Raw genomic sequence first — 25723 nt, forward strand, 5'->3', positions numbered from 1 at the left:
AATTACTCTACAATCCAGCAATTGCACTATTAGGTATTTACCCAAAGGATACAAAAGTACAGATTTGAACGGGTACATGCACCTCAACATTGATAGCGTTATCAACAACAAACTATGGAGAAAGCCCAAATGTCCATCAACTGATGAATGGATAAAGAAGATGTGGTTTATACATACAATGGAATACTACTTGGCAATAAGAAAGAATGAAATCTGGCCATTTGCAGCAACATGGATGGAACTGGAGGGTATTATGCTAAGTGAAATAAGTCAGTCAGAGAAAAACAGATACCATATGTTTTTACTCATATGCGGATCTTGAGAAACTTAACAGAAAACCATGGGGGAAGGGGAAAGGGGAAAAAAGTTACAAACAGAGGGAGGGAGGCAAAGCAAAAGAGACTCTTAATATAGAGAACAAACTGAGGGTTGATGGGAGGTGGGGGAGAGGGGAAAGTAGGTGATGGGCATGGAAGAGGGCACTTGTTGGGATGAGCACTGGGTGTTGTATAGAAGCCAATTTGACAATAAATTATAATTTGAAAAAAGATTAGCACCTGTTAGCAAAAATAAAAACAATTCAGAAAGAAAAAAAAGAAGTGGTACACACACACACACACACACACACACACACACACACACAGGAATATCACTCAGCCATCAAAAAGAATAAAATCTTGCCATTTGCAATGACATGGATGGAGCTACAATGCAGTTATGCTAAGTGAAGTAAATCAATCAGAGAAAGACAAATATATCATTTCACTCATATATGGAATTTAAGAAACAAAACAGATGGACATATGGGAGGGGGGGAAAAAGAGAAGAGAGGGAAATAAACCCCAAAAGACACTTAATGATAGAGAACAAACTGTGGGTTGATGGAGGGAGGTGGGTGGGGGCTGGGCTAGATGGGTGATAGATACTAAGGAGGGAATTTGTTGGGATGAGCACTGGGTGTTGTATGTACGTGACGAATCACTAAATTCTACTCCTGAAACCAATATTGCACTGTATATTAACTAAAATTTAAATTAAAAAAAAATTACGTGTGGAACAAGAAAACCATTTAAATAATCAAGCATTAGTTTGGATAAAGATTTTAGAATTAAGAAATGGAAAAAAAAAAATTAGCTCCACCACATAAATGGGAGTTTTTCCTCGCCCATGGCGGAGACGCTGTATGTGTGATAGAAGCCTACTAGTGTGGACCTTGGAAGCCTGGCTTCATGAAAATAGGTTAAATTGAGTGAGCCTACTGGATTTACTAAGGATGAATTATTTGGGGTGGACTGAAGCAAGGTGGCTTGGGGATCAATTTGGCATTCATTCATCTATTCATTCAATAAACATTTATAGAGGATCCCCCTTCCCCGCCCAAAAAAACCCACCATTTCCCCAGTTAGTAGGTGGGTAAGTAGAAGAACAGAGAGAGAAAAATAGTCTTGATATTGAGCCTGGTAACAATTTAAAACATTTTTGGCACCTCTAGGGACAGCTGCTTTGTCACTATGGCTTGCCCAGGGTTTCTTGGGCTGAGATGAAGTTAACAAAGGAATGTCACAAGGGAGCCTCAGGGATTTGGAGTGACTGTCTCCCATGGAGCTGGTATAAACGCACACAGTAATTGCCAAGATTCATCTCACCAAGGCATGATGGTGAAATGCCATTCCAGCTCCCATTATCTGTACAGAACATCCTCGAATCACCCAACAAATAGTAGCCATTGCTGCACTGGTACGTCACTGTGCTGCCAGCGTGGAAATCCTCGGCTGAGTAAAAGCCATTCTCCAAAGGGGGCGGCACCCCACAGCTAATGCCTGTAGCATGACCAGGAAGAACAGAACTCCGTTAGGAGCAAAATGCTCAAAGGTTATTTTGTTTATATTAAACTATTAGTTCAGTTAAGCATGACTTTTTCATTGCACGAGAACGTAGATGGAGAGCCCTCTAGGAGTGGGAACAGGTAGTAGACATGCCCGTGCCCTCGGCATCTAGCGTGCTGTCTGGCCCAGAGCGGGCATGCACTTCATTCATTAAGAAGACATATTTATGAAGGTCCTGCTAGACCCTGCCAGAGGTGCTAACATTACAGTAATGAACCAAAGAGATAAACCTCAGCCCTGTGGGGCTTCCTATCTAGTTGGAGTAGAGAAACAAACCACAGATAGAATATATATGTCAGTGAGCATAGATGCTATGGAGAAACTCTGCTGATCACCCTACCTAAAACAATAGTCTGCCTCCAGCCCATCCCTCACTTTGTATTTCCCTACTTTGCTTTATTTTTCTCCACAGTCCTTACTTACTTCTGGGCCTTGTTGTTCTTATTTACTATAAGTGAAACAATATTTATGTGCTATTTTCTGTCTCTCCTTCTCCAATGTAAACTCCATGAAAGAGACTTTCTTCCATTGCAGCATCCCTAGAACACAGACCTGTGTCTAGCACATGGTAGGTGCTTTAAAATTGCTGAATAAAGAAATGAATGGACGCGCCCCACTCAAGAGATCGTTTCCTATTTCCCACCTGGCCATAACCCATCTCCTTTTGGACTCCAGCTCGCAGATCTGTCTTTTTCTCCTATCCAGTTCCCTGTCGCATGTGGGGTACAGCCACAGGGGTGGTCTCTCTGGATTTTCATCACCCCTTTCCCTCATGGTACCCAGCATAGATCATTGCATGAAGGAACTATTCTATGAATATTTGCTGTATTTGCTACCCTGGTGCACTTAGCTTTTATCTAGCACTCCTGAAACATTTCTTATGGTCTGACATCTTTCAAGAGCTACTGAAATGACTTCAACAAAGACAGCTCACGTTCACAGTGAGGGAGTGGTTGTGTCCATTGTCCTTGGTTCAGACAGTACTGCACAGGGTTCCCGACCATCTGGAAGCCTGGATCACAGAACAGGCTGATTTTGGAGCCTGGCTTTAAGTCCATCGATACAGTTCGCAGATGAGGTACCGTTCCTTCTAAAGTTGGGCAATCTGAGGGCAAAGAACAAAGGCACACAGCTTGTCAGCAACCTTGTGACACCATCACTAGGCCAAGAGTTTCAAATTGTGTGTTGTGCCAGCACCTAGAGCCACTCCACTGGCACTGAAACAAGGTAACATGTGACCAGATCACTGGCAGGCAAAATCACTCGAAAAAACTATTTGAGTCAACCACTTTTCCTCCTTCAGCGGAGTCCAGCTGAATATATTTTTTTAAGGAAAAAGTGGTATTTTAGAAATATTAATGAAATCTATCAAAACCCATGAATTCTAGGACCTCTTTCGGAACTTCTTTACATACGCTGAATTTTACGATTAGTCAGTCTATGGATTATAACGTCCATTGCTTTCCTCCTCATGCTACCTGCCGCTAGACGGCCACTAGGAAGTACAGAGTCGAGAGAGTACCCCATCCCAAACAGGGGGGCAGGACTTTGGTGGCATTTCAAAAATTAATCGTATCCCTCCTCTTGTCCCATTTTCCTAATCTTTTACCATTGTCCAAGTTGAATCGGACAAATGTCCACAATGAATTTTGTGCTCTCTTATACAGCACATATTTGAGAATTAAAAAATAAATCCTTTGGATATAGGTTAGAACGAAGATGAATTACTAGTTAAACAACAGACTGACAGGCACACACTCTTTGATCAACATGGAATTTTGAATTGTTTCTTTTTGCCATAAAATCTCGGGAGTGGTCAAAGGATGGCTGTCTATAGAAGAAAGAAATTCTAACCGGAGCAGAATATGCTCTTGGCATCAATCTTCACTTTCCCCACAATTCCAGACAGGAAATCAGCCCAGGCTAACACATTTCCTTTACGGAGTTCCTCTGGACATGAGGTAGCCAGTGATTTCACCTGAAAGTTTAAACACACGTCTTTAGATAAACCTTACTTGTTTCAATGTGACAGAGTTCTTAGGTCTTAATTTAGTCCTACTGGAAACATTCACAGAGTTTAGGGCGGGAGGGAACAGGGAAGGAGGCTTTTGTATAGTATGATTTCAGGGGTAACGTGTAAGTCTCTTCCCTCCCTCTTTCTCCTCCACCCCATCATTCCTTCTCCGAAATATGTCAGTTGCCAGAAATCCTGAAATTCTACACACGGAATTTCTTGTCTAAAGCTTTACAGTTTGTTGAAGTGTTGTAGAGGTTCCCCATTCCTTACTCTCTCGTATCCTGTGATTGAGATGTGGGGAAACTGAAGTCTAGGCAAGCTCTGCCACTGTAATAATAAGGGCAGACATTTAGGAAGCCCTTATTATGTGTCAAACAAGAACATGACTGTACACGCCGTGTTGGGTTGATCCTGTTGAAACTCTACTATGTACGATCCTATTTGCTCATCTCTCACAGATAAGGAAACCGAAGCTTGCTTGTTCATCTTTCATGGATATGGAAAACTGAAGCTGAGAGAGATGGGGTAACATGTTCAAACTCGTCACTACAAGTCTGTGATAGAGCTGGGATTCAAATCCATGCTTTGGGACTCCAGCCTGCCTTTAACCACTAGCTCTTCTGTTAATCTCTATGCATGATCTTGTGCCAGCCCTCAATTTCTGCATCTTTAGACAGAGGGATTTGAAGCAGTATTCTCTACAATTCTGAGAGCACCAAATCCTGACCACTAGACCACCAGGGAGTGTCCCTACAACCCTGAAATTAAAAGGCATCATAAAGTAATCATGTCTAGTAAAACTTAGAAGCATCACTGATAAACTGAAAAGGGGATTCATTGGAAGCCACTAAAGATAATCTGTGCCTGGCTTAGTCTATGACCATAGCATCAAATTATATTGGCGGTCAAGTTTGAAAACCCCGAGGTTGCAATAAGATATGGCATCATTAGTCTGTTCACATTTTTACTAGGTTTGTACCTTTGCATCTCATTACTGTCATACACTGAAAATGGAATTGACCTGCTGTGGAGACAGGACATAGTCCCAGAGGTTCAGCTGGCTTAGGGAGCCCACAAAAGACTCAGCTGGGTTGAATCCCTCTCCTTTTTTGTCTTGCTCTTGCCCAAGAACTAATGCACCACCACCTAAAGAAGAGAGAAATAGAGAGGAAAACTGACCTTATTGTCTGTTAGTCTTAAAATGCTAAATTAATGAAAGCACTGCCAATATAAATACATCAGGGAAAATTACTGAAAAGCCAAATTACCTACGGTTACTGCGTGTTTTGCCAAAAAGGAAAAGATTCAGTATTTTATATAAAACAACTTAAAACATAGTCAGAGAAGGTTTAAAATATTAGATTTACAAATATTTAACTATTAAAAACCACACATATACATAATATGCATGTAATATTTTGTGTTAACAATACGTCCTATTTTGCCTCCTGTCTTCTGGGAAATTACTCTCCGTGACAGACTTCCAGTAGCTGCTCTTTGTTTTCTTCTTAAGCCTACAGTGCTTACATTTCTATCACCAATTCCAAGGTAACTTCTACATTTGCCAGGGCGACCTAATTAGGTCGCCAAACTCAATGGAAAGTCTTTAATATTCATCTTTGCTGATTTCACTGCATCATCTGTTCCGGTTGAACATTTCATTCTATTGAACTGTCCTTCCTAGGTATACCGGATGGTCTGTGTTTGCTCCTCCAGAAACACCTGCTGTCCTTCTCATCTCTGCTTTGTGCCCCCAAAGGTTGACACCTATGATGGCACCACCTGGCTGCCTTGTTCCTCTGGCTTCTGTTTATACTTGGCCAGTGGAAGGACCAGCCCAGGTAAGAAAGTGGGATGAGAGAGAAGCTTAGTTTTCCCGGATACCTTCCTTCCAGGCAAAAGGCTGGAGGAGGCTGTTTTCCTCTATCGAACGTCATGGCTTCCGCGGGGTGATTTCTCTCCCGCGCTACAGGTTTGCTTAAGTTCTGGCAACAACTCCCACACCTTGCCACTTCCGGTTTACTTCCTGTGCCATACCACTGTTGCTAGTCATGGGTGTTTTACTGTCATATTTTGCTTCTCTTAATCCAGCCCATGCCTTTGAAAATAGTCCCTTCCTGGGGCGCCTGGGTGGCTTAGTCGGTTGAGCGTCCGACTTTCGCTTAGGTCATGATCTCGCGGTTCGTGGGTTCGAGCCCCGCGTCGGGCTCTGTGCTGACTGCCAGCTCAGAGCCTGGAGCCTGTTTCAGTCTGTCACTCCCTCTCTCTCTGACCCTCCCCTGCTCACGCTGTCTCTCTCTCTCCTAGAAATAAATAAAACATTAAAAAAGAAAAAAGAAAAAGAAAATAGTCCCTTCCTTAAATTCTCATCAGTTACCCTCCTCGCATGTGCCACCCTTCCTGCCAGGAGCTGGGCTGATTCCACTTTGTTCCCAAGAAGGCACCCTTTCCTGGTTCTCCCTGAATCTTTCTGCTCATTCCATCTCTCTTCTCTGCCTGACTCTTAAGGTCCTGATGCACCCAGGTTTCCACTCCTGGCCTCCTTGCTCCTTCCTTCAACAATCTCCCCATCTGATCTCACTCACCTGCCAACTGGTATGTGCAGAACCCCCTTTCATGACTGCCCAAACAATATTCTTTTCTTATAAACATAATCATTAAAAATCAATACATGCACAAAAGGAAATGCGGAAAAATAAAGCATAAGGAATTCCTCCAACCTAGAAAAAATAATTTAACAGTTTTGTGTATTTACTTCTAGGATTTATTTTTATTATTTTTTTAGTATATTTGTATGTGTGTGAGAGAGAGATTGTAATGCATACAACTAAGAATCATACTATATATGATGTTCAAATCTTGCTTTTCTTCTTTTTAATTAATTAATATAATTTATTTATAAATGTATATTGTTTTATTTTGAGAGAGTGAGTGAGTGAGTGGGGAAGGGGCAGAGAGAGAGCATCCCAAGCAGGCTCCGATCTGTCAGCACAGAGGACGATGCAGGGCTTGAACTCACAAACCATGAGATCATGACCTGAGCCAAAATCAAGAGCTGGATGCTCAACCGACTGAGATAAAAAAGAATCTTATTTTATACTTCTTGAAATGCTCTCATTTCATGAGTTTTAATAGCTATTTTATATATGAATGTATGACAATTCATAATTTGCTCAATTAATTGATTAATTAACCATTTCTTATTGGATACTGGAGTTGTTTCCAAGTTCAGTACTAAAGTATCACTGAGATAAATATATTGATACATAAGCATTTATTCAGATCATTGATTATTGCCTTTAATCTGATTCCTGGCAGTTGAAATGTTGGTGGCTTGCAAAGGGTTTCTCTAAGGTTGATGAAAGGTTCTACATTGCTCCTCAGAAGGGCTCTGTATCAATTTTCACACTAGCAATCTCTAAAAGTGTATGCCATGCTGAATCCTTGCCAATCACATCCTATCACAAAAAACAACTTTGTCAATTGATATAAAATGGTAACAACCTATGTTTTTAGCTGCATATATTCCTGTGATTAGAATTCAAACCCAATATGTCTACACTTGGATATAAAATCTTCCCTCACTCCTAACTTCTGCTCTGATAATCATCCTTCTTCCTAGAATTGTTTTCTCAGGTGAGAGACTCTTCAATAGACCTAGTCACCCAGACGTAAGCCATCTATTCACTAAGCACTGTCAGTGGGACCTCTGCAATATTTATGGACTCCAATTTATTCTTACTGCTGTGGTCAGACAACCATCTCCTTGGGTGGCTACTATTACAGTTTCCATGTTTTATTTTCTTGTCCCTTTAACCTACTTTCTCTCTTCTATTGGGTTTATTTTTTTAAATATAGAAATGCTTTTTTTTTTACCATAAAGGAAAGATATATTCATTATGAAATATCAGAAGAGAATAAAAAATAAATTACAAGTCACCTGCAATCCCACTATCCAGAGAAGAGATCGTTGAACATAAGGATACTTAAACACAAAAAAGGAAAACCACCCTACTTCACTGGACAATAAAACCACTTCCTGTTGAAACATTTTTAATGTTTCCTTATTTACTACAGGAAACCTCCAACCTTTCCTCTTCATATGATATATGTCACAGAAGGATCCAGATAGAGCAAGCGTATTGCCCTGTACAATACCGAGAACCCCACATCACTTAGTACTTTTGCATTCCTTCAAACAGAAACTCTCTGAATACCTTTTAAGAAGTATTTTTAGAAATGAGTTTCAGTTCGGTTTGAAGAAATGGCACAAAAGAGAGATCCCATTAGCAGTGCTCCAGCTTATATACTGGATATATTTCTATCCTACGTATATGATCACAAAACTAAACAAGCAAACGGAACGCACCAGGAATTCCTCTCCTCCTTGGAAGACGGTTTAGTAGCCACCCACTGTTAGCGCACATGGCTCTTACTAGTCTTACTCTAAGTTCCCAAATGTATTTTTTACACAGAGAGTCACACAGCTCACCTAGGAAAAACTTGTAATAATTCACAGTCTGGATCATCAGGGAGTAGAAATCGAGAGATAATGGTTGACCTTTGTGTAGGACCAAGGACAACGCGGCCAGCAAACTGCGTGTCCAGTCCAACTGGTGTTTAACAGAGTTACGTTCCTTTAGCTAAGACATACCAGGTATGGCTGAACCAACAGACAGGCCCACACCACCGTCAGATAATTTCCCATCGATATAGACTTTCCAGGCTCCATTGGCACTTGTCCAAGTGATTGCAATGTGATGCCAACTGCCATCGTTCACGGAGGGACAGTCTGTTATCTTTTCCTTGCCATTCACATAAAGAACCCAGCTGTGAAAAGATTCCAGGCAATACAGTCATCAGTCATACGTTGTAATCTCATCTATAAGGCAAGTTACTATTTTTTCTTCTTTTTGTTTTTTTTTGTACGCAAAGCACTTCCAGCGAAAACATTACTTCTTCTCCTCCATTTGGTCATATTTCATTGAGGCAGATTTGGTTTATAAATTACATTTCATTGTGGTTCACTTAAAATTAATTTACGCTTCTTAAACATGAAGGGGTAGGAAGAAGTCTTAGGATGATGCAAGCAACTGATCCAACATGAGACAATTCACCAGCTCTCTATACTGAAGAGAGTGAATCGAGAATAGAATGAATGAGAGTTGTACAAACATCAGACTGGTTTTCTTCCTTCTGAATGGATGTTTCTAAGACTAGGAACAACCTTCAGATGTCTTGCAGAAAGGCAGTTCTGTCCCTGGGTTGCCGAAGCTGTCACAGGGCAGACAAAGTAGGTCGGCCCAATGGAAAGCATAACTGGAACTAAACAAAGATGACCAACTACAAGAGGGTTCCCACAACCATGTCACTTTGGGGAATGCCAAAGATAATAAGCAGTTTGAAGTGAACTATCTTCAAAAGCAATTGGAGAAAAAGAAAAAAAATAGGGAAAACTGATAAAGAAGATGAGAATTCACTAAATACCTCTTTCTGCATCTTCTTAGTCCCTATTCAAAGATGTTTATGGAAAAAATGGAATCTTTATAATATTAATTTTTCCCCTTTGTGTTTTCCCATTTTCCTTCTGCTCTTCAAGGGGGTAACATTCTCTCTTTTTATGTATTTTGCCTTAGGAGAGATTTTTTTTTTTTTTTTTTTTTTTGCAAATACCTTGGATTTTGTTTCTGAAAGTTCAGGTCCACTAAGAAGAATAGGGTTTGAGGACAGGGAGATTTCCCCCAGAATAGTGAGAGTCCCACAGACTGAGGAGAGGGAAGGGAGCTTTCTGTGGGGCCAGCAACCTGCTCAGTAGCAATAGGACAGAAATTTGGGCAGATCAGAGAGAAAAAGGCCACCACAGACTCTTGTCTAGATTGAAGGTAAGGAGTCCACACGGCAAGGAGGTGTGATTCTGAAGGGGTCACAGAAGCTGGGGCAGCTCACAGCCCAGTGGAAAGCCGTGTGGACAGAATGCTGATGCTGGAAGTCCTGGCCAAGTCTGTGGCTCTTTAGCAGAGCTCTGTGGGGTTTTGACAATCTGTGAGAATCTAAGGTAGGAAAAGTGCTCAGTAGAAAAAGAAAGGCAGAGTAACAGCTGAGGTTGGCCTTTCCGACAGCCCAGAGAGGTGGGGCCCTACAGTTGGAATTAATTAATACAAACCAAAAGAAAGAAATATCATTTTATACACCTGAACTTGTAGGTGGATTCATATTCAATACATGTGTCTCACATGGGTTAGTAATGTCACTAAAATCCATTAACCCATAGAGGCTTTGATATATGAAAGAAAGAATGTCAGTCTTTAGAGTCAGGGTCCGAGACTTAGCTCTTCCACTCCCAAGGTGTAAGATTTTGGGCAAATCATTTAGTCTCTCCGAAACTTTGTTTTGCTTCCTATAAAATGAGTTTGTCAGGTCACTATGAGGATCAAATGAAGTGATACTTAGCAAATAGCAAAACATAATACATGCATAAGGTATTATCACTGAAAGTTTCTTACAGAAATTGCCCAGATGCTCTATTTGATTATTGTTACTCTGCTGTCCTTCTGGGGCACCTGGTCCCCTTGCTCCTCTGTCTCCCATCCCCAATGTCAGTTCTAACCTGGTGCCAGGATAAGATCCAGAGTATGGCTTTCCTGACATTTTTGCTTACCCGTTATAATCAGTCAGGAGGAAGGTATTGTCACTGCCATTCTCAACTGCATAGGAGATTGGCGTCCCATAGTTAGTGGTGTCAGAGGATTTCATCCAGAATGCACAGGTCACAGCATGGAGAGATGGAAGCACACCATCTAGCATGGCATAACCATAGATACCCGAAACTTCAAAATCCAGGTTAAAACCTGAAGACTGGTCTGCAACAAATAAGAAATGTGTGTGGCCCATGGCACTTGGCAGGCATTTTTTCAACAGTCTAAGGTGAGCAACAGATATGCAGTACTATTGTCAGAGCAGCCCGTTTCAGTAAATATGAGGATCTGGGGAGCAGTTTCAACAATAAATATATATTATTTATAAAATATAGAACACATTCTTTTAAATGAAATAATCAGAGGGTATCTAAGATAGGGAGAGCACTCAGTAGTGTCAAGAAGCAGAGAAATAGGGAATTGCTGGAAGGAGAGGTGGAACTGAAACATTAGTAAAGATGGGAGACACTAAGGGATGTCTGTAACTGAGGGGGTGAGCAGGATCCCGCAGAGCAGGGTAATTGATGCTGTAGGAGAGGGGGAGGGCTGATTGCAAGGGCCATATTCCACCTCTACTCAGGCCCCTAGCTCTTCCCTAGTTCATGAGCAATTCCGCTCTGCCCCAATCCTGCATACCATACTCAAGAAAACAAAAGTCCTACAGTTAAAAGACTCCAGTGTCCCGAGAAAGCTGCTTGGCATGGATTCTCAGTAGTGTCCATGGATTCCAAAATCAAGTCCTCCTAAATCAAGTGTCCCTTCTAAACATGTAGAATGTGAAAAGCTCTACTGCATTCTATTTTCTCTATTTCCCCATTCAGCTTCAATTTCCTCACTTTTGCTATGGGGATAATATTACCTTGTTTGCTGGATGGCTATGAAGATTAAGTAAATACAAAATGCTTAGTATAGATTTTGGTATGTAGACAGTGCTTGGAACAGGTAAAAATTGACACTGTTATCATATCAATATTTTTAGTGCTGTTATGAATAACACTGAGTTTGCATATACCTATTTCACACCTGCTGCCTGAAAATCCGGGCAGACATTTACAACTGTAAGAGTTTAATTCATCGATGCAGGTGGCCTGATTTTGACATGGGTTAGAATGGCACTCATTGATGTTTAATTCACAAAATGGCCCCGTGAAGCCTGCTGCACATTGGCACCTGAAAGAAACAAAATGTTACTAACACATAGAAAGGCATCAGAGGAAGTCTCCCATTTATGACAATATTGTCTCAAAAGCCTTTGAAAACTGAAACTCCTAGATGCAGAGAACAGACTGAACTCCTAGATGCAGAAAACAGACTGGTGGTTGCCAGGGTGCATGTGGGATGGCAGAAATGGGTAGATTGGGGGTTTTTTGTTTGTTTTTCATTTAAATAAACTGAATAAAATACTCTGAAATGCTGAAACATTTTCTGCATAAACAATGCTTTAACTGTTAGTTACCCTTTTTTTGTTCATTTAATTACCTTATTAAGATAATATAGTTGAAGTGTTATAGTAGCAAAAATAGTGTAAGAAGTAGTTCTGGTGCAGCTGAAGTACTATGTACACACTGGGAGCTCTCTCCCCATAGAAGGGCTAGGAAAAAATATAAGGTTCACATACCATTCTAAAGCCTTTTATACATTAAACCAATCTTTACTGGTTTAATGGCATAGCATTACTATCATTCCCATTTTACAGACAAGTAAACTGGCTCAGAGAGGTTGATCTGTCTAAGTCCCCTTGTTACTAAACAATGGAGTATCATTTTATTTATTTATGTATGTGTGTATTTATCTATCAATACATTTATTTAATTAATTAAAACAATTTTTTTGTTTGTTTATTTGTTTATCTATTTATTTATTTTGAGAGAGAGAGAGGGAGACAGAGTGTGAGTGGGGGAGAGGCAGAGAAAGGGAGACACAGAATCTGAAGCAGGCTGCAGGCTCTGAGCTGTCAGCAAAGAGTCTTATGTGGGGCTAGAACCCACAAGCTGTGAGATCATGACCTGAGCCAAAGTTGGACGCTTAACCAACTGAGCCACCCAGGAGTCCCTGAAGTATTATTTTAAACCCAGTCTAGGGCCTTGCTCTTAATCAGCATACCACACAGTCTCTGTGGTATGCAAAAAATCATTTAAACATGTCAGAGTGGAAAATATATTTGATCAAATGTCAAATGCTGATATAGGTGTCATGAAATGGAGAATCTCATATAGTGAGTAGAAATACCATTTGGCATTGTCAGGGGAAGTTGACAGTTGGCATTCCCACAGCCTTTATGTCCATTTCTACTTACGTGCTCCAGGAAATTATTACACAAGGGCACAAGGACACATGTATTCAATGGCTAGTAGTAGCATTATTTTAAATATTTATGAAGAGGATAATGGGAAAATAAACCACAGTATAATCATTCACTGGAATACTAATCAGCAGTTAAAATAAATAAACTAGAGCCAAATGTATCAACCTTGACAACACATAACGTTGAGAAAAACAAAACCTAAATTGCAAAAGGATATATATAGTATAATATCAATCACGAAATATATAAAAGTATACTATATACTATTTATGTGGTAAAAAATGAGATCTGAATGAGAAAGAGATTCACCAACTTCAGAAAAGTTGTTACTTTTGAGGAAAGAGTGTGTGTGTGTGTGTGTGTGTGTGTGTGTATGTGTGTGTGTGTGTGTGTGTGTATCTCTGTGTGAGGGTGTCTGTGTGTCTGTGTGTATGTGTTGAAGGGACTCCAAAACTATCTTTAGAAGGTATTTCTTTAAAACAAAAGATGTGGGGGCGCCTCGGTGGCTCAGTCAGTTAGGCATCCAACTGTTCATTTCAGCTCAGGTCATGATCTCACAGTCTGTGAGACTAAGCCCTGAGTCGGGCTCTGTGCTGACAGTGTGGAGCCTGCTTGGGATTCTCCCTCTCCCTCTTTCTGCCTCTCCCCTGCTCACAAATGCTCTCCCTAAATAAATACACAAACATTAAAAAAAACCCAAAAGATGTGAATCAAATATGACAAAGTGCTATGGCTTGATAATTACTGTGATGAGAGTGTAACTTTTATTGTTCTTGGTAACCTTCTGTGTGTCTGAAATATTTAATTAGAAAGGAACAGTTTAATACATGATAGCATTGTTAGTAGCATGTTTCCACGGGGACCTCTATGAATAAATGGTGTTTGAGCGTTGAAGAGAAAATGTCAGTTGGAAGTGTGGTGGTGGTGGGGGGGGATCTTTACTGAGTTCTCTCTATTTGGTGACAAATCTATTTTGGCTAGAATGTCACTCATCTTTATCTGCCCATGGTTGACATCATTACAGTGGTCCAATATCCTTGTCTGTGAAACAGGTTCACTTTGGTGACAACTAACATGACCTTGGAATTAGAAGACTTTACCTTCACCTTTCTTCTAGTTAGGATTTAGACAGATTTGGTAATCAGCAATTGTTTTTGACCCTGGGAAGAACTTAGAACTCCTGTGTTTATATGGAAATCTCTCAATCCTATGGGTAGGCACTATATGCCAGAAGATGTAAATAGCCTATGAAAAGATGAAGCTATGCTGATAAGACTTCATTTCCACATCAAGAGTGAAAGTCTCATCCCCACAAGTGTGGGGATGAGCACTGGGTGTTATATGGAAACCAACTTGACAATAAACTATTAAAAAAAAAAGTGAAAGTCTCACTGCCAGATTTGGCTTCTTATTCCTCCTGGATGGTGCCCTTGCTATTTTGTTGGGGGACAGTAACAAAGGGCGCTGAACCAGAAGAGGACTGGGAAATGCTGGAATTGGGGTAGACTGGTTTTTTTTCTGTCTCTCTCTTTCTTTTAAAATAAACTTACAAAGACAGTGGCACATTGAGGACAATAAAGTTTCCTAAGATTCTGTAAGCAAGATGAGTTCTGTTTTTTGTGCTTGTACTACAGAAGCCACAGAGCCTGCATGGGTAATGGGATGAAATACGGCAGACACGATGGCGATGCAGGAGTGTTGGTTTTCAAATGATACTCCACTGGCACCCCAAAAAACTCCACCTTGGGGAGACAAAGTGTTTCTCCTCCACAAAGACTACTGTTTCCAACCACAGAAGTTTGGTTTTGTTTTTTTTTTTTTTTACTTGTTTACATTCATATTAGATTTCTTATGAACCAAGGGTTGCTAAACTAAAAGAAATGTTTGAAAACCACAGACAGAGACTGTCGACTGGCCCCGTGACAGCATGATTTCACAATTCCTTTTGACTTTAGCTGGTGTAAAAACTCCAGCTAAAATATAAGATGTTTGAAAATGAGGTTTGTCCAGTGCTTTGGGTATTTGCTTCTGTGTTCTTGTGTTTGCTTTCATCTTTCATGACCTCCCAAGTACAGAGCAGTGGTTTCCAAATCTGCCTGTGCTCAGAATCACTGGGGAACTTAAAACACACAGGTTGCCTATTATAACATTAGAGACTCTACCCCAGACTTAGTGAATCAAACCTCAGGTGGTGGGGAGAGCGTACTGCAGTTCATTCTTGGGCTAGAATTAGGGAATGGCTGACTCGGGACTCGACGTAATATACTCTATAAAAGCTGCAGAATTGCTGAATGGTTAAGAAAATGAAAATAGTGCAAAGAAACAGACTTCGGGCTTTACCTGAAGCTATTGGCACCATCTTTACAGGTAGCTCCATTTTTGCACGGTTGACTGACACACTCATCCGTGTTTTTCTCACATCGGCTACCCAAAAATCCAGGGGGGCATTTGCACAAGAACCCCCCGACCTGATCTTCACAGACTGCATTATTTAAGCATGGGCTTGGCTGGCATTCATTGACTTCTGTTTCACAGTGCAGGCCTGGGGACGGAAGAGGGCGAGGAAAGAGCCCAAATGTTAACCTCCTCGAAACTATGATCAAAGTGAGGACTTTGTGGTGGACGCTGCGCCTGAAGGACTGGAAGGGAAGCTGCAGAACTAATGGCTTTGAGATCCACTCCTGAGTGAGCTTTGGCTTTTGTAAGTCATTTTAGGATTCCTTTTTTTTTTTTTTTTTTGTAATCTTCTCTTTTTATCTAAGGACTTTCTGAAACTACCGTTAGTGATGGACATCTAATTTAGATAATGTTAAAAGATAAAACTTGCAAATTTAGTTCAAAATTTTCCTCTGTTTCTTTGACCTTGCTCTTTTCTTTCACTGGTCATTTTTCTGGATTTTTCTCTTTATAAGTTATATGCACTATATCATTGTATTTAGCATCAATTTGCAGTACGATCTCATACAATTTATTTCCAGCTCCTTCTTGAATGTTTATCTTAGCATATAAACTCTGGTCTTCTCTTTCTCTCTGTCTCCCTTTAAATATACATGTCCACACTTTTCCTAAACCGCTTGAGAGTAAATTGCACCTTTAATGCCTTTTTTTACCCTGAAATACTTCAGTGTGAATTTCCTTAACAGACTTTCTCTTAGATAATAACGGCACAGGTACAAAACCAGAAAATTAATGTTAACATAACAGAATGCTAAAAAATGCAGTAACTTGTGGTGCTTTACAGGACTTTGAGACAATGAAGGAAAAATGGAAACATCTTACCTGTGTATCCTTTCACACAGGTGCAGTGATAGCCATCCAAGCCATCAATGCAGGTTCCTTTATTTAGGCAAGGACTAGAGTTACACTCATTTATGTTTTCTTCACATAGTTGACCTGCAGAGAATAATAGAATATTTTACCTAGAGAAAACCTGAAAGGAATTTAAGACTAACAGCTTTCAAGCAAGCTATTCAGGTGTAAGAGCAGAACAATCAGAAATTGTGGCTAATAAAGTTGTGAAAAATTATTGCTCTTGGCCAAATACATTGCAATTAAAATATTTTGTTCCATTCTACTTATTGCAAAATATTTCTAGTAAAAAAATCTGACATTTTCAGCATAGGATGGAAAATGATGACATGAATATCTAGTTTACTTATTTTTAGTTAGGATGAGAAGAGTGGTCTGCTTTAAAATTTTTATATTATTTGGTAGTTCTTCACCTCTTTATTGAATTTATTCCTCGAGTCCTTAAATATGACTTGTTTCTCTAGTTGCAGGTTTGTACCTTTAAATAACATATATAATAACCCCATACCTAGTGCCTGGCCACTACCATTCGACACTCCATTTCTGTGAGTTTGGCTTTTTTAGATTCCATGTATAAGTGAAATCATGCAGTATGTCTTTCTCAGTCCAACTTATCTCATTTAGCATATGCCTTCCATTTTTATCCATGTTGTTGCAAATGGCAGGATTTCCTTCTTTTCATGGTTGAGTAACATTCTATTACATAGAAATCGATCACATTTTCTTTACCCATTCATCCCTTGAAGTACATTTAAGCTTGCTTCCATATCTTTGCTATTGTGAACAATGCTACAATGAACAAATCTTTCAGAGAGTGATTTCATTTCCTTTGGATAGATACCCAGTAGTGGAATTGCCGAATCATACAGTAGTTCTATTTTTAAGCTTTTGAGGAACCTCCATACTCTTCCATTAGTGGCTGCACCAGCTTACATTCCTACCAAGAAGGGCTCCCTATTCTCCATGTCCTCGCCAACACTGTTACCTCCAGTCTTTTGATAATAGCCATTCAAGCAGGTGTAAGCCACTATTTGTGCTTTTGATTTCCAGCAGTGAAATTTCAATTATTCTAAAGTCTATACTATAAAGACAACAAACTTTCCTCTTACCTGTGTAACCAGATGGGCATTCACAAATGAACTGCCCAACTAGGTCTTTACAAATTCCATTGTTGAGACATGGCAGTGAGCTGCATTCATCAATGTCTATTTCACACTTTAAGCCTAAAATGGAAACCGAACACTGAAGGACAATCAAAGAGAAGGATTAACAGAAACAGAACCATGATTAATTAAAGATAATTCTCTCGATAATTTGAATTTATAGGGAGTGGTGGTGATGAAGGAAAGGGCAATATTCCTTAAGTGCTACCATCTAGTTAAGTATTTAAAGAAAGTACTACCTCTTTCTAGAGAGATTTGAGATATCCTCATGAAAATACGTAAAAGATAGCAGAAAATCCCAACTTAGAAGTTGGTAGTGGGGAGAGTGAGGGGGAAGACCTGGGAGCATAAAATGGAGCCAGAAATGAGCTTAACTCCAAAGTGAAAAGTATAGAGTCCCTTATACTTTCTATTAAGGCCAGTTGGCTGAGCAGAGGGGGTGAGGCCGAGTCTTGGCAGATCTCAGCTCCTATGCCAGGTGTCCTAGAGTGAAGATACATCGTCCCACAGGGTGCACACAAGCTTTTGCTAGGCTAGCTCTGCCAGAAACCCATGTTCTTCCTTTAAACTAGTGGATCTCAAAATGGCCCCTGGACCAATAGCATAAGCAATTACCTATGAATGTGATAAAAATGCAAATGATCAAAAGTGCCCTAGACCTGCTGAATCAGAAATTCTGGGTTAGGGTCCAGCACTCTGTATTTTAAGAAGCTCTCCAAATGATTCTGATGATTAATGATTCATTAAAATTTGAGAACCACTGTTCTATATTATGCCACTTGCTTATAAAATTCTAGGACAAGATCCATTATTTCTTTTTTTTAATATAGTTTATTTATTTTTGAGACAGAGAGAGATAGAGCATAAGTGGGGGAGGGGCAGAGAGAGAGAGAGACACGGAATCTGAAACAGGCTCCAGGCTCTGAGCTGCCAGCACAGAACCCAACGTGGGGCTTGAACCCACGAACCGCGAGATAATGACCTGAACCGAAGTCGGACGCTTAACCGACTGAGCCACCCAGGCATGCCTCCATTATTTCTTATGGAATGTTGGGATAACATTTTTGTCAAAATTGAAACACACACATGCACAGACACACACACACACACACACACAAGTTGAAATAAGTGAAATGCCCATATTCCTGATGGCCCTGGGCTACATTATTTTCCAACATTCCTTTTGTTCATTTTGTGGTGAATTATTTTATTTCAACACCATTTTTCTCATTGAAAAGATATTTTATGTAGGTTGCCCCAAAGAGGGGGAAAATACAAAAACTACATTTCTAGGAGAAAACAGCAACTTATTTAGATAAATTACAATTTTAAGATATAGTTCATTTCCCTCTCAAAAACTGAACTAGAATGTGACTCAAACTGCAAGAAAACACAATTCTTACATGATTTCTGCAATAATCAATTTCAAAGCCATATTGTTTCTCCAGGCACAGCTTCCAGAAATATAGAAACAAAGCAATAAATCATAGCTAGTCACAAAAACTTCCACTAGTGTGAAGCCAATGAGAGAAACTGGAGTTTGTTTAAAAATGTTTATGCTGGACAAATTGTCCTACATTGACTATCATACATTTAATTTGTGGTAGAATGGAGCCTTGGCCATGGCCTCTGAAACTGTATTCCTATTTAAATTGTGAGTTATGATGTAGCTTTCTCATAAAGAAGGTGATTTTTTAATTTTTCCTCTAAAATGTGCAAAGGCGGCCATCATTTGTAAGATACACACTTTTTTCACCTTGGTTTATCAAGCTCAATCAAATTTTTGTGCATTGATACAGTCTAATGTATCTCACATGCCCTAAAGTTTGACATGCAAGTCACAACGATTTCACCTGAAACGCATATTAAAATTTGCATCCTCTATGTTACCTGTATATCCAGATGGACAGAGACAAGTATAACCGCGGCCCAGCTGCTGGCAGGTTCCACTATTGTGGCAAGGGTTTAAGAAACATTCATGGAAAACCTACCGGGTGGCAAAAAAGAAATCTATCAGAGACAAAACATTCCAATCATTTCAAAGCAATCCTGACTTGGAAGTTTTATGTTTGTGGTATTAGGCAGTTCCTGTTTCCGAGTAAGTTGACTCAGTGCTGGCCGCACTGCTGCCTCATCACGCTGGTGCCTGCCACACTGGGCATATGTGATATATATTATTCTTAAGTGATGTAATAGTAAGTGCTTCCAAATGCTGCCTGCATGTTAGGAAACATTTGAGGAGTTTTAAAAGTGAAGAATAGGGCTCCAACCCAGACCAGCTAAATCAGAACCTCTGGGGACTGGGGATCTGTGCATCATTATTTTTTTAAATTTGGCCAGAGGATTCTAATATGTCTCCAGGGTTGACAGTCATTGCTCTGGTCATTCTTAAACAAATTTCTATGTCTGCTGGGCTCAGTTTCAAATGTGACTTATGAAGCTCTGACAAATTTGGACGAGACTGTAGAAAGTTGAAATAAGAAATACGACTTTATTATCCTCCTTAAAAATACTTACAGCCAAAGAATATATCATGACAATGGGCAAGGTCTATTCAGAGTAATAGCTAAATCTACCAAAATAATTGGTCATAGCATCTTTTTTTTAAAAAAAGGAAAGCAATCTAGTTATGTTCATGAGCTCTATGTCTTAATTTTTTTAAAAAAACTCATACCTTATTCCAATAAACAATTTTTTTTCTCTGACAAAAAATTTAAATAATTTTCATGAAAGCTGAGTAACTCTTTCAGAAAAGGCCTTTGGCAAACCAAATGCCCCTTACTCAAATGATGGGTTATTCTTGTGGTAAGTGTTAATTATTAGGGATTTTAGAGGCTCCCCACATCTACACATTCTCTATGTCAGGCACTGCTGGGGAAAATTCCCAATTTCTGGTACACAGAACTTCTGATGCAAGTTCTTACTAGAAGTCACAAGTAAATACTATTATTCATTGATAATATTCATAAGACTTGATTACTTAAGGTTTCAAATCTGGCAGTTTCCCTGTGTGTGGCATGTATAACGACAACGTGTCTTCTATTCCACTGGAGCAGATTCTAGAAGTATAAAAGGGACTTGCCTGACTGCTGACTTCATAGTTCTTTTTGATATGTCCGGGAGAAGTACGGGGCACTACACTTTCCTCTGCTGCTGAGAAAGTTGAACTAAAACCTAGTAAGATTAATAAGAAAACATTAGATTTTCTAATTAGTGTGAGGTAGATATTGCCAGTAAGTAGACTCTATCTACATATGATAGTCAATATTCTGGTCCTTAGAGTGGGTAAAGTCACATGTATTTTCTTTTCTACTAAAAGAGAGACCATACAGATAAATGGGATACATCATTAAATCCTAGACTCTTAGAGAAATGTGGAAATTATCAAGTTCTATGTTCCTGAAATAAGAATCTTTGAGTCACTGTCTTCAAAAGGCCCTCCAAAAGACAGCTTAACAAGTCCCGACACCCAAATGCACTGAAAATAGTAATATTCAGAATTGCGGCTACCACGAGACAAACACAAGTGTCCAACAGGCGCGATTATGTGAGAAATGAAGGGTGTCTTCTTACTGGAGCAGTCCGTGATAGATCCGGCACCAGAGGAGGCTGTAGTTCCATAAAAGGGACAAGATAAGCAGAAGGACTTTCCTGGATTGGGTTGGTAGTAGTCTCGAGGACATGGGTAACAGGGTGTTAACCCAGAACGCGAGAACTCTCCTACTGGACAAGGTACTGCACAGGTAAAAACAAAGCATTTGTGAGTCGGAAGCAACATACTCTGTTTTTAAAAGAAGTACATCAACCTTTAGTTGGAAGAAAGCTACTGAATTGTGAACATATTCTCTTGCACATATTTACTACTTGTACTATTTTATCACCCAGGTAAACATTCTGTTGTTTCCCTCCTTCTCTTAAGTAAAAAAAAATAGGACAAAATCTTTTTAACCTCTTCTATTTGGGGGGGGGGGGGAGAGCGAGAGAGAGAGCAAGAACGAAAACGCGCGCACGCGCGCGCAAGGGAGAAATCTAAGTATGCCAAAAGTGATATTAAAATAGAACTTAAAAGAGTGCATTGAAATGACCAGAAAAATGTAATCCATTGTGTCTGCTCCCTGATGGTGTTAAGGATAACACAGACAGCCCTGGGGCCAAGTGAATTTTGCATTTTAAATGGCTTTCCTGTGGTGGCTCAGTCGGTTGAGCTTGAGAGTCAGGCTCTTAGTCAGCTCAGGTCTTGATCTCATGGTTCATGGGATCAAGGCCACAGAGTCTTGCAGCACAGAGCCTGCTTGGGATTCTCTCTTTCTCTCCCTCTCCTTGACCATTCTACACGTGTGTGTGTGTGTGTGTGTGTGTGTGTGTGTGCATGAGCTCATGCGCGTATGTACTCTCTCTCTCAAAATAAATAAATAAACATTAAAAAAGATAAAATGAAATAAATGGCTTTCCTAAAACAAATTCAGAGGTCAGAAGCTCTTAAGCTTCCTTTTAACTGCATCCAATGGGGCCAGAGTAAGAAATACCATCCCAGTTCAGCAATAATCTTTCCTCTTCCTGTAGGACCATATGTAAACAATACCATCACCAAAACTATCATTTGTAGGACTTATTCTTCTGATAAAAGTAATTTATAAAAAAAAAAGTTTATGTTTATTTATTATTGAGAGAGAGAGAGAAAGAACAGAACAAGTGGGAAAGGGTCAGAGAAAGAGAGGGAGACACCGTATCTGAAGCAGGCTCCAGGCTCTGAGCCATCAGCACAGAGCCTGATGCGGGGCTTGAACCTACAAACTGTGAGATCATGGCCTGAGCCAAAATTGGACGCTTAACCGCCTGAGCCACCCAGGCACCCTGATAAAAGTCACTTTTACTTTTTAAATCTTTTTTTAATTTTTTAATCTTTATTTTTAAAAATTCATGTATTTATTTTGTGTGTGAGAGAGCCTGAGTGAGGCTCCATGCTACTGGTACAAAGTGCAATATGGGGCTGGAACCCACGAACCATGAGATCATGCTTTGAGCCAAACTCCAAGAGTTGGATGCTTAACTGACTGAGCCACCCAGGTGCCCTTTCAGATGCTCTTTCAGAGTCATTTTTAAAAAATGAAAAATTTCAGACTCTTGAGTTTGTAGCCACAGACCCAAGGATATTTAATATTCTAAGTAGTGATAAAGATGAAATGCATTATATATATATATTACTTTAATATAGTAATATACTTAAAATAATTTTAAATGCAACATGGTAAAGGATGCAAAAAGTAATACTTTAGTAAAAATTAGGTAGCCCATAAACATATACATAAAAATAAATCACTACAGAAAGAAAAAAAATAAGGAAGGAAGGAAGAAGCTTAAAACTAAGACAAATATATATGAGACTATTTTAGAAATCATACACACGTAAGTTTAAAGTAAAATGATATTTATTTAACACCACAGTGAAGTGTTGAGTTCAGCTCTGGCTAGCTCCCTTACACTCATCGTAATCAGAATGTGGTTAAAACATGCTGGGAATATTAGGAAAAATATGGCAGTTACCAGAAGTTTAATTAGAGACCTTCTGGGAATTATAAGCGCTATTGCAATAATTTGGTATTAGACAGACCTCAAGGCTTATTTGGGAAGCTAAAGGGAAAAATCATCAAATATGAATTTGTTTCACTATAAGGATCCTGGTTACTTTTGTGGTTGGAGGGAGTGAGGGAGAAAAAGAGAGAGAATTTTTTTTACTGCAGACTTTCTTTCCAAATTCATTTGTATATTGACCAAAAAAATCTTTTGTAGATCTATTTCAACCATAATGTGAAGCCTTATTTGTCTTTAAAAAAAAAAAAGAATCCTCAAAGCTGGTATGACATAACAGGCATGGTTTGTGAGTTTCAATTAGTTCCCAGTCAAACTCTCTTCTCTTCGGTGAGATGCTGGGTTGATGAACCCTGCTTGCCCAGTTCCTCAGATCTAACACACGTCTATCGACTGTGATCCCAGCAGACGGAGACAACTTAAACCAGCGCGGTGCACAGAAACCTGTGATCACAGTATGCTTCCCAGGTTTCTCCCTGCAGCACTGCCTTATGAGGACTATGGCTCCCAAGATGTAATGCTGGACACGCCCCTCCCCAGAGCCAAAGGAAAATGTCCTACACAGTTGTTTTCCAGGAATTTGTTTCTGATTGGATACAAATGTATATTATTTAATAAGGGAGCAGTTGTTGTCTTTTTTTTTAATTTTCAGATGGCCGTAGACCTTAGGTTTTTAAATAAGGGTGCAGACAAAGAAGAGGATACACAAATTAAAAAAAATTAATGTTTATTTATTTTTGAGAGAGAAAGACAGAATGTGAGTGGGGGAGGGGCAGAGAGAGAGAGGGAGATCCAGAATCTGAAACAGGCTCCAGGCTCTGAGCTGTCAGCACAGAGCCCGACACAGGGCTCAAACCCACAAGTTGCAAGATCATGACCCGACCTGAAGTCAGATGCTTAACTGACTGAGCCATCCAGGTGCTCCTACAAATTTTTAAAAAGTCATGTTTCAACTGGCACGCTTATTTTGTTCCCAGTGATGTAGGCAGGCCAACGACTTTTTATTTTAACTAAGTCTCACGGACTCTGCAAAGTACATGGGGTTGGGAGTTGCTGGCAGCAGGACTCTTAGCCTTAGTGTAATGGCCATTTTAAGTTCTCGTCTTTTCAGTTTTGTTTGCACCTTCTAGTCGTTATACTGTATTGGAAAACTGTACTTGGTAGGGATGTTGGAAATATTTGAAAATTGGAACTCTAAACTTTTTATTTCTATTTAAACCAGTGGCGCTTATGGCACCTGGGTGGCTCAGTTGGCTAAGCAACTGACTCTTGGTTTCAGCTCAGGTCATGATCTCACGGTTCATGAGTTTGAGCCCTGCATCAGGCTTTGTGTTGGCAGTGCGGAGCCTGCTTGGGATTCTCCTCTCTGCCTCTCTTCTGCTCATGCTGTGTCTCTCTCAAAATAAATAAATAAACTAAAAAGAAAACCAACCAACCAACCAAACGAGTGGCTCTCAACATATGGTCCCTGGACCAAGTAGAAGGAGCATCACTAATGAACTAGATAAAAATGTAAACTTGCAGGCCCCACACCAGACCTGCTGACTTAAAAACTCTAAGGGTGGGGCCCTAAAATCTGCATTTGGAAGCCCTCCATGCTGACATTTGAGATCCAAAATTAGTCACACTCAACTTTTCCTGTTCCTTTAAAAAAAAATTATTTAAGGTTTTATTTTATTTTTTTAAGAGTCAGGGACAGGGGCGCCTGGGTGGCTTAGTCGGTTAAGCGTCCAACTTTCGCTTGGGTCATGATCTCGCGGTTCGTGGGTTCGAGCCCCGCGTCGGGCTCTGTGCTGACTGCCAGCTCAGAGCCTGGAGCCTATTTCAGAGTCTGTATCTCCCTCTCTCTCTGACCCTCCCCTGCTCACGCTGTCTCTCTCTCTCTCTCTCTCCTAGAAAGAAATAAAAAAAAAAAAAAGTCAGGGACAGAGCGCGAGCAGGGGTAGGACAGAGAGAGAGGGAATCAAAAAACCAAAGCAGGCTCAGGCTCTGAGCTGTCAGCACAGAGCCTGATGCAGGGCTCAAACCCACGAACACGAGATCATGTCCTGAGCCAAAGTCAGAAGCTCAACTGACTGAGCCATCCAGACACCCCACCCCCCGTAACTTTTGAATCACCTGGGGAGGGGTGTTAAAAAGAATACCAGACAAGTTAAATCAGAATATCGGAGTGGAGATCAGCCTTCAGTATTTTTTAAATGTTGATGTAAATATGCAGATGATTCCAAAGTACAACCAGAGTGGATAACTGCTCACAAAAATCTTCAAACTACAGGAAATGAAATATCATAATTCATAGAATGTCTTTTTAGAGTTTCAAGGAACATAAGACAAGACTTCACTTTATAAAGGAGGAAACTAAGTTCCTAGATGAGATGTATTTCTACCATGTCATGAACCACATGTTTATTAACACTGAATCCTGAGACCAAGTCTTGCACTTTTTTTGGGATCCTAAAGGCACTAGCACACTGTTTGTGTTGCTGGTGTTTAGACTTAAGTATTGACTACTAAATTTTTTTTTTTTTTTTTAAAGGGCATCTGAGTGGCTCAGTCAGCTGAACATCTGACCTTGACTCAGGTCATGATCTCACGGTTCATGGGTTAGAGCCCTGCATCAGGCTCTGTGCTGATAGCTCAGAGCCTGTAGCCTGCTTTGGATTCTATGTCTCCCTCTCTCTCTGCCCCTCCCCTACCTGTGCTCTCTCTCTCTCAAAAATAAACACTAAAAAAAAAAAAATTAGACTTAGGTATTGACT

General features: G+C 40.0%; 1 protein-coding gene across 1 annotated transcript in view; it reads right to left on the reverse strand.

Moving 5' to 3' along the window:
- SVEP1 (sushi, von Willebrand factor type A, EGF and pentraxin domain containing 1) overlaps positions 1 to 25723 on the reverse strand; it is a 191645-nt gene that overhangs the window by 65296 nt on the left and 100626 nt on the right. Inside the window, 13 exon segments of the mRNA XM_039239447.1 lie at positions 1647 to 1820; positions 2821 to 2991; positions 3741 to 3864; positions 4925 to 5049; positions 8558 to 8733; positions 10562 to 10763; positions 11611 to 11768; positions 15244 to 15445; positions 16183 to 16296; positions 17322 to 17435; positions 19266 to 19362; positions 20458 to 20549; positions 20949 to 21110. Of these exon segments, the coding sequence (XP_039095378.1) occupies positions 1647 to 1820; positions 2821 to 2991; positions 3741 to 3864; positions 4925 to 5049; positions 8558 to 8733; positions 10562 to 10763; positions 11611 to 11768; positions 15244 to 15445; positions 16183 to 16296; positions 17322 to 17435; positions 19266 to 19362; positions 20458 to 20549; positions 20949 to 21110 (1911 nt within the window).

The sequence above is a fragment of the Hyaena hyaena genome, unplaced genomic scaffold (genome assembly GCF_003009895.1).
Source record: "Hyaena hyaena isolate Hyena2069 unplaced genomic scaffold, ASM300989v1 scaffold_6, whole genome shotgun sequence".
Classification (NCBI taxonomy): Eukaryota; Metazoa; Chordata; class Mammalia; order Carnivora; family Hyaenidae; genus Hyaena; species Hyaena hyaena.